General features: G+C 50.4%; 1 protein-coding gene across 1 annotated transcript; it reads right to left on the reverse strand.

Moving 5' to 3' along the window:
- Positions 1–5,759: 5,759 nt before the first annotated feature.
- Positions 5,760–8,657, reverse strand: ASCL1 (achaete-scute family bHLH transcription factor 1). Its single transcript, XM_045553093.1, has 2 exons — positions 7,323–8,657; positions 5,760–6,962 (listed from the first exon to the last, which is right to left on the reverse strand). Exon 1 carries the CDS (start codon positions 8,063–8,065, stop codon positions 7,370–7,372), a length of 696 nt encoding a protein of 231 aa, XP_045409049.1. The 5' UTR covers positions 8,066–8,657; the 3' UTR covers positions 5,760–6,962; positions 7,323–7,369.
- Positions 8,658–9,678: the final 1,021 nt, after the last annotated feature.

A 9,678-nucleotide genomic window follows, 5' to 3' on the forward strand; every position in this document is an offset into this window, starting at 1 on the left:
TGGGCCAGCATTATTCATGAAGACTTTCAGCTGTTTTTGTCTTTTAACTAACCTTTGAGTTTGATCAGAAGGCTGGCCGGCCTCCCTTTCGCCAAAGGCCCTGCTGGCACCTGGACAATGGAGACAGACTGTTTTTCCTAGTAAAGAGAGATAGCTGGGGAGCCCACGGGCTGTGTGTACTGGGGGGGGGGTTGGGGGAAGGACACGCCAGCTTTACTTCTGTCTCCTCTTTGGGAGAGGGGTGGTTATTGATAGAATTTCCAACTCCTTAACACAAGCAGCCACCCTCTGACTGCTGACTCTTTGGCTCAACAACTTCATCCAGACAAATGCACACAGTGGGCTGGTTTTTCAACTTTCTAATGCCACATTCTCTTCCCCCAGCAATAGCTTTCTTCCCTTTCTCCCCACCCCCTCCCTCCTCGCAAAGGGCCCATTGTCAGGAGTAGGGCACCAAGCTAGAAGTGTTTTTTTTTTTTTAATTGATGGTAAGAAGGAAAGAGCAAATGAGTGAAGAAAGGAGAGGGGAAGGAAGAAAGAGAAGTGAGAGAGGAGAGAGAGAAAGTGGCTCAGACGACAGACTGAGAAAGACCCAAAGAAAGGCAGGCAACAGTGGTCTGGTTCAGAGGGAACGTGGAGGGCGGGACCCAGCCCGGGTCCAGGCCGGAGGTGGCGGTGCCGGGCAGCGCCCCAGCTCAGCAGAGCGGCGTCCCGGGCGGCGGGGCAGCCGGAGCGGGGGAGGGAGGCGCTCTCTAAGTGCTCTCGCTTTTGGCAGGTGCGGAGCTTTTGTCCCCCGCATCCACTTCCTGCTTCGACAGCCCGGACCCAAGGCCCAGTCCTCTCCAGCGTACTTTGCAGAAAGTGACTCCCTTCAAGGAGCGTGGGTTGGCGGCTTTCCCCCATCTCATCCCCAAAATAGCCCTGGTAGCCAGCGCATCAAAGGCAGCTTTGTGAGCGGCCGCCCGCTGGCTGCCTGGAGGGGGGCGCACGCGGGACGCTCCGGGAGCGCGTCCCACTCCCCTCTCCAGCCTCTCTCTATGCGCTCTCTTACTTGTTCTCCTCGCCGCACCTCTCATCTCCTACGCGCTCTCTCTCTTTCTCCATCTCTCCTTTTCTCTCCTCCCCACCTCCGCAATCTGGCCTCATTTTCTCCTCCTCCTCTCTTCTCTCGTCTCCCTCCTTCCTTCCCTTCTCTCTCCCAATCTCTCTCTCCTTTTGCTTTTCCTCTCTCCTCTCTGTCTCTCTTCCTCCGTCTCTCTCTTTCTCCCATTCACCTCCTACCTGTTCCTTTCTTTCACACCTCTACGCTCCAGCCCTGTCCCACGCCTCCTCTCCTCCCCCGCCATCCCCGCCCCCGCGTCAGGTAGCCCTGCGAGTCCCGGCGAGTCCCCGGCGCGCGCAGCTGACAGCGGACGCATGCCTGCAGCCAATCAACGCCCGGATGCGCTGCAGCTTGAATAAATCATTAAGCCTGACACCCGCTCAGGGCCTGCGCTCCGCGCTGCAACTTGCTTCCTGCCATTAACCTACACACCCTCTTTTGTAACAACCTAATCTTGCATACAAAGGAAGCAGGAATATAACTTCGACCTGCGCTAGAGCCAAGTCATTCGCATTCGCAGCGGGAAAAGAACTTTAGTGTTAGGGAATCCAATTCTCTCCTTACCTTTGCCTCCGGATAACCTGGAGTTTCTGGGGAAATCCGAAAAAGATCATTTCCTGGCTCAAGAGTGGAGAGGAGACAGAAGTTCAGAGACTTTTCAGAAATAAGTCAAGGGAAATAGGGTTGCTGAGATTCAGTACACCAGAGAAGCATCCGTAGTGTTTTTAAAAGAGGTTGCAATAAACCGTGCTTCTTGGAGAGTTCTATCCCTAAGATACAAATTAAGACAATTAAGTTCTAGAAATGTTGATTAAATTCAATCATTTGTCCCTCCCCTTTTAAATGAGTGCATAAATGGTCAAGTGAATGAATGTGCGAAAGAAAGTGTGGATAGCTTTCCCAACAGCAAGAACATCTTTGTTTATCTTAATGGCAAGTCCTCTATCTGGTTCATAAAGATTACGAGAAGCAGGTATCTCTTGCCCTGATATACTCATTGGTAGTTGTAAAGCCCTTTCATTTTCTATTCATCTGATGATAGATGCAAAGGGAGGTACTGTTATCCTCATTTTCCAGAAGAGAAAACTATAAGTGACTTCTCTTTTGCAAACTTTCAGGTAAGTCATTCTTGGCTCAAAAAGATGAAGTGATTTTCTAAATGTTGCATAGAGTTAGGTTCACCCCTACCCTATAAAGTGTCTTACTGATACCGCTATGAGTCCCTGAAAATCTTACATAAAACTAGTACATCCATGAGATCCTGTGGGAAAATGGCCTATATACCACTCAGGGTTGGCAGCAGCCAGTGGCACCAGGGTAAATGAACAGAGTTTAACAGAGAGACAGAGATGTGGGAGGGGCTCAGGGAACCAAAATGATGCAGCACCTAGAGACTAGTAACAAAGGAGAGCTATTACCACCTTTGAGCCTCAGAGACAATAGGAGGAAGCTGTTGCTGGACCTCAACAAGAGTTGTAGCTGTGAGAGACTCCTGACAAGAGCTGTGGTTTTAGACCAAGGAGCAGAGCTACTGCTAAAGCAACTGAGCCCAGGCAGAGAGAAAGCAGGGATATAAACACCCCAACCTATTTCTTCTCCCACCTTGAAGTCTCCTGCTGGTGCCACGCACTGGCCAAACCTAACACAAAGCCAGAAATCATGGCAGCTCTGGTGATGAATTCCACAAAGATCAGTCTCCTGAGACCCAGAGAAGAGCAGAGAAGGGTGGCAAGTGCATCTTAAGGTGAAAGGAAGAATAAGTAACACAGCTATGGATGGAACAGAGCAGACTAACCATTTGTCCATTTTGGTCAACAAATATTTATCTTTCTAGGGTGGGGGAGATAACAAAGAACAAGACAGGTAAGGTCTCTGTCCTTAGGGAGTTTACCATCTAGTGAGGGAAAATTGACAACAATCACATAAACAAACAAAGATACAGCATTTTCAGATAATGGTAAATGCCAGAAAGGAAAAACAGGATAATGGGTAGAGAGTGATTGTGGCAGATGGAGAGCTGCTTTAGATAGGGTGATCAGGGAAAGCTCCTCAGAGGAGGTGGCATTGGGGTGCCTTGAGGTAAGGCAACCTGGACTCCCAAGGAAGGTCTACCTTGATTCCACGTCTACTCCCAAACTTGATTCTATGTGGTTTGTGGGTAAGAATCAAATCTGGGCTGTGATTTAAATGCATCTGACTAGTCCTCAGGAAAATGAGAGACAGAACTGGAAGATAAGAATAACAACAACAGTGGGCACTAACATTTACATACAGCTTGTAATCTCTGACACAGGTCTTTTGCTAACTTTTACATTTTTTCAGTTAGCTGTTATGGGTACCAAGGAACTGAGCTGTTAACTCTGTGTTGGAACATCCCCAGCCTGCAAGATCAGCAAAGTGGAAATGCACATTCTCTCCCTCTCTCTTGGGGCATCTCAGCCCTACTCCTCTGAAGGTCTATGCAGCTGAAGAATGGTTTCTCCTTTCTTCCTTGGTGCATCTGCCTGACGTGAACTTGAGACAGATTCTTCTTCATACATACCCTCCTACTCTCAATTGAAAAATTTAAAACGTACGTGTCAGGGAGGTGAAATGTGTGCCCCAGTAGCCCTCTCCCAGCCTCTGATAATACGTGCATTCAACAGCTCTGCAGCCAGCGGCGGGCCTGTATTTTCTTTCTCTCCCGCACTCGATGCTCCTCCAGGTCGATTGCAGGCATGTCTCCAGTCTTAACTCGGTGGTCTCCAGGCCATTTTTTGAATAGGTAAGATTTCGCAGTCAATAAAGTCAATGCAGTTTTCTTTCCCAGCATCCCCCTCCAACAACAACAACAACAAAAAAGTGAGGGGGGACCAAGACGGGGGAAGGCTGCGATTGCCAGCCTCTGGGGTCTACATTTTGTATTTCGCTGACAGCCCAGGGCCGCTGCAAAGCCCGCCGCGCAGCCAATGGGCAGCGGTGATTTATGGAGCTGACTAACGCTGGCTGAATGCGGCCTGTCAGAGCGCTGTGAATGGCTCCCTTCCCCGCACAAGCCCCGGCTTTGTGTTGCTAAGCGATTAGAGCAGATGTAATGAGATTTTGCCCAATCCTCGCTTTGCCCTTTCCTAGCTTCGGCAAAATTGTATGTGTTTTTGTGAATTTTTCCAGTTTGCCTTCGCGTTGTGGCAAACAACAGCTAACTTTGCCTCGACTTTAACAAGACTGGATATTTCCCATTCAGAAGTGAGTGAAAGAACACCTGTCCTCACAGGAGAAGGGAAAAAAATCCCCTTTGTGGGGGCCGAAACATTATCCTAATGTTATATTCATAGCCATAAATGACTTGCTACACTTTCTTTGCATACCTTATCTGGAAACTTGCAAAGGAGCTAAATTAAACCAAAGAGAAATGGGGCCGGGGGTGGGGTGGGGTGGGGGGAAGCCTAGCCCTGGTCCCTCCAAATGAGAAGATAAAAATAAAAGCAGGCATCACAAAAGCATTACTTCTCTCAAGTAAGCTCTAAATTGGCCCACTGCTGGCAGAAAGTCCGATTATTTATGGCGATGAGGAATTTACTGATTTTTTTCCCTTAATTACGTTCATCTCTTTGAAAGGGACTGAAGCCTCAATGTGCATTCTATAGAGGGTCATTTAACAAAATGACATCAGACGTTGTGGCGTGCTCCGCGCATCGCGGCTTTAAAAAATGATTATTCTGTGCCACTAAATGGTATAGATGTACCAACACAGACTAGATTTTTAACTCTGGAAGACGTGCTGGCTACCCGTTCTTTGTTGGGTTTTGTAAGATGCATTTTGCGCTCGGCTTTCCGCTTGGCTGGAGACACGCAAACTGAATCTGCAAGTAATGCAGGCGGCGAGCGAGGAGCCGGAGAGAGGCCGAGTAGGATTCTAATCACGTCTTTGCTAACTGACAAGAAGCAAGCCAGCCAAAAACCCACCAATTTCTTTTTGAATCTTGGTAATTGGGTACTTTTACACGCAGCTCACGCTATTCGGATAGAGTCACAAGCTTAGATAGGCCAGTGTCTCAAAGGGACCACACATTTCTAATGCATTTATTTATTAAAATCTAGCTCCTTCTGGAAGGAATTTATACCATACATACCTTTTACTTAAAATCAATACGGAAAGTGTGTGCATTGGGAAAAAGGAGTAGAAAATGTGTGCCTGCAAGTGAGGGAAGAGGAACATACTCGCCAGTGGGAGCTTGTATGTGCAGGGGGATGCCTCCCCAGCCCCCAACTTTCCACCCATTATTCCACCCAGCCCTCCCATAGTTTCACAAGGAGACACTCAGAATAGGGGTGTGGGTTGGAAAGTGGGGTGGAGGACCCACTCTTTCCAGTTCACTTTTTTGGCGATTTTTAAATGTACAGTTGTTTTATCAAAGTAGGATACAGCCATTAATCACCACCTAGTCTCTCATGTATATGTATATTTGCAAGATAGAATGGGAAGAGAACAGTACATTTTCTACATTCATCACTAAGTCACTACTTGGGTAGGACTGGCCACAGCACTTATCTTTGTCATTCCTGCCACTTAGGGTGTTTTGCACCACCCTCTTCTCCCCGTACCCACCCCTTTGCTTTGGCATTTCAATAACTTGTCCAGGGGCATTGGAGTCAAAGAAAGCTTAGAGGCAGCTGATTATTTTCATTTTGATAAAAGGAAAAAAAAGTTTTATTACGAAACTAGTTTGTATAAAACAGGGTTATACATATTTTTGTAAGTTTGTAATAAAACAGTAAGAAAAAAAAGGCAGTGATAGAAATTTCCAAAAGGCAACCCATCAAAACCAACTGGCTGCCACTTTGTGTTTGGACAGTAGCTGCATAAACTTTGTTCTTCTTGAACAGTATTTAATAACATCATTAATACATTAACAACGTTTCTATAAAGTAAGACACATTGGTGCTGAAGTACAACTGGTGGCCTTTTGATCTCACCTATGAGGAGAGCTCTTTACAAAACCACATAGGGAAAATGGCAGTTGTAAGGTGGACTACACATCTAAAATATGCAGAGGTAATAGCATTACATGTTAAAGTATCAAGATATACACATTTTAAACCATTTGTACAAAACTTCTATAAATTTTTTCTCTCTCTCTTTCTCTCTTATGTACAAAAATATCTTAATATATCCCCAAACTGGTTAGGATAGATACAAATAGATTTTTCTTATAATAAAAAAATTCACAAAAGATTGGAAGCATTCTATGATGAAAACAGTAGAAAAGACGATGTGAGGGAGCTGGTAGGGTTTGGGGATGGGGCCCCCCGGAGGAGGAGCAGGGTTTCAAAGGACTGAGTAGAGCATAGTTTCACTGTAGACTAATGTCTTCAGCTTATTGGGGTGGGGGTTACTGAGACGAAAGACACCAACTCATTTCTAGAGGGCTACGAACTGCGCTTTGAGAGAGGGCGGGGAGGTGAAGGCGCCCGGGCCAGCGCTTTCAGCGGTGCGTGTTAGTGGTGGGTGGGAGTTACTATAGTGCGTCTGCTGCTCCCGTCTGCCAGGAGCCCACTGCTTCTGCACACGAGCTGCATTTTGCGCGTTGACTCAGGTCCTAGTCGCTCTTAATATCTCCTTGAATGATTGGAGTGCAAAGATAATGTTCTGAGCGCACCCCTGTTTTCTGAGGGCCTTGCCTCTCAGGCATTCGTGCTTAGTTGCCGTTGGGGTTGGGTTGGTTGGCTGTTTTTGTTTTCTTGTGGAGTTTTTTTCCTGCTTCTTCACTTCTCTTCTTCTTTTTCTTCTTCTTTTTTTTTTTCCTTTTCCTTTTTTCTCCTTCCCAACGTCGCTGACGTTGACGAGAAAGCACTAAAGACAGCAGGTTGTGCAGTCACCCTGCAGCGTAAGGAGAGTAACGGGAGAGGTTAGTTTACACTTGAAGGTTAGTGGTGGGAGAGATGGAGGTTTGGGGGAAGAGTCTGCCAGGTAGAACACCTCTTTTGACATGTCCCGGGTCTCAGTTAGCCAGCATCACCGCACCTCATCCCTACCCTCCATTCCTTGGAGAACTGGGCAAAGTCACTTTCAGAGGCCTGTGCTGAAACTAACAAACTAGGGTTTGAAATTGACAAACTTTAGCAAATCCTTTAAATGTAACTCCCCCCATTTCCATGGAGACAGCCCCCCTTCCACAGACACTCAGAGGGAGGATAAAGATAAGAACACCACCCTTGCCCAGCCCCAAATGCAATTTACCTGCTTCCAAAGTCCGTTCGCACCAGGGCCTGACCAGGCCGAGCCCCTCAGAACCAGTTGGTGAAGTCGAGCAGCTCCTGCTCCTCGGGGCTGAGCGGGTCGTAAGAGCCCTCGTCGGACGAGTAGGATGAGACCGGCGAGCCGGCCATGGAGTTCAAATCGTTGGAGTAGTTGGGGGAGATGGTGGGCGACAGGACGCCAGCCTGGAAGGCGGCGCTCACCGCGTCGTGCTCGTCTAGCAGCTGCTGCAGCGCACGGATATACTCGACGGCCGAGCGCAGCGTCTCCACCTTGCTCATCTTCTTGTTGGCCGCGCCGTTGGGGACGTGCTCCCGAAGGGTGGCAAAGCCCAGGTTGACCAACTTGACGCGGTTGCGCTCGCGCTCGTTGCGACGCGCCACGGCGGCCGGCTGCTGCTGCGGCAGGCTGTAGCCGAAGCCGCTGAAGTTGAGCCGGCGTTTGCAGCGCATCAGTTCGGGCGAGGACGAGCGCTGTCGTTTGACTTGCTTGGGCGCTGACTTGTGACCGCCCCCTGAGGGCTGGCTGTCGGCCGCGGGGCTCAGCTGCCGCGCCTGCTGCTGCTGCTGCTGCTGCGCGCTCTGCGCCGCCGCTGCCGCCGCCGCCGCTGCCGCCGCTGCTGCGGTAGCAAAGAAGCAGGCTGCGGGCGGCAGGAAGGGCGGCTGGGGCTGCGGCTGCGGCTGCTGGCCGGCGCCGCCGCTCTCCATCTTGGCAGAGCTTTCCATGAGCAGCGGCGGCCAAGGAGGCGCGGGATCAGAGCGAGCTGGGAGGCGCGGTGCGGGGCGCGCGAGGGGGACACAGACAGGACTTGGGTGCACGAACAGAGAGAGAAAGAAGGGGAAAGATGAAGAAGGAGCTCCGAGGAAGTTAAAAAAAATACAAAACCCCCAGGAGACTTCCTAGAGAGGGAGCAAAGAAGGTGCAAATGCTTTTTCTCCTCCGTCTACGCCTCCTCCTCCTCCCTCCCCTCCTCCCTTCGCGGGTTGGCTTCGGGAGCCTCGCGTGGCGCTCGCGTGTGAGGCTGTCGCTAGCGCCTTCTTGTTTCTAAGAAAAAAAAAAAAAAACAGAAGAAGCAGCAAAAGTCAGTGCTGAGCGCGCTCTGCTGAGTCTCCCGTTCCTCCCCCACTAAGGCTGCGCTCTCTGCGCCGGGTCTCGGTCTCTCCAGCCGTGGCTCAGGCTGTTTTTATTTTGTTAACCCCCTTTCTTTCTTATTTCCTTCTTTCACTCGCCCTCTCTGGCCGGCTCCCTGTCGGTGCGCCTTCCACGTTCCCTGGCCAGAAGTGAGAGAGTGCTGGGCGGCCGGAGTGCGGCTGCCTTTTCAATGGGACACCCAGCCCCACGCGCAGCCCTGGCCCCGCCTCGCCCCCCACTCCCCGCTGCTGCAGCGAGCGGCTGCAGCCCCCACTCCCCCCTCCTCTTACCTCCTCCTCCCACCCACTCCCTAAACTCCCCCTCCTCCTCTCCTCTCCCCCCTCCGGTTCCCTGCGCCCGCTCCTTGCAAACTCTCCATTCAGCCGGGTTTGTTGTTGCAGTGCGTGCGCCTGGCGCGTGCCGGACTCCCGGCTGAATAAACAGGCGGCGCGCTTGGGGCGGGCTGCAGCGGGGGGTGGCTCCGCAGAAGGGACAAATAGCCCTGGGAATTGGGGTGCATGGGTGGAAAGATTTGGGGTGAAATGCCCTTAGGATCTCCTGAGAACGCGCAGCAAAGCGCAGGGAGGAGTTTGGGCAGAAAAGTGACACATGGGGCGATGTGTAGATTAGGAGGTAGTGGAGCTCCGTGTTTCCTGTTTTCTTTTCCTCTCCACCGTTTTACTCTTGGGGTTTTTCGCTGACCTTAGAAGTTGAAGCAAATTAAGGCTGAAATGTGGGAGGGGGAACTCCGTCCAAGACCATGAGAAAAGTGCTGGACTATGTGAAGACTTGGGTTCTAGTCCCAAGGCGTCCTCACACTAGCTTTGTGGCTTTTGGTGAGTAGCATCCTCCCTGAGCCTACGTTTCCTAGTCTTTAGCCACAGAAGTTTGGATTAGATAGATGGTCTCAAATGCCCCGTCCAGCTCTAAAAATTAGGATGTGGACCCCACCACCGAACAAGTGTGGAGGGGACCCACATTGAGGGGCGATTATGATCAGTGCTGTAGGTATGTGTATGTGACAGGAAGCCCCCCTAGGATGACCTCCGGCCCCCTGTAACATCGCTCCCCCAAAGGATTATTTCCGGACCGGCTGGGGGCATTATAAAGAGGGGAGCCCTCTAGGATATTTCCGGATCTTCTGAGAAGAAACACGTGGGGATGGGGGCAGGTGATGGAGCTTGGGGGACTGGAGGAGCTTCCCCAG

The sequence above is a fragment of the Lemur catta genome, chromosome 6, assembly GCF_020740605.2.
Source record: "Lemur catta isolate mLemCat1 chromosome 6, mLemCat1.pri, whole genome shotgun sequence".
In the NCBI taxonomy this organism is placed as follows: domain Eukaryota; kingdom Metazoa; phylum Chordata; class Mammalia; order Primates; family Lemuridae; genus Lemur; species Lemur catta.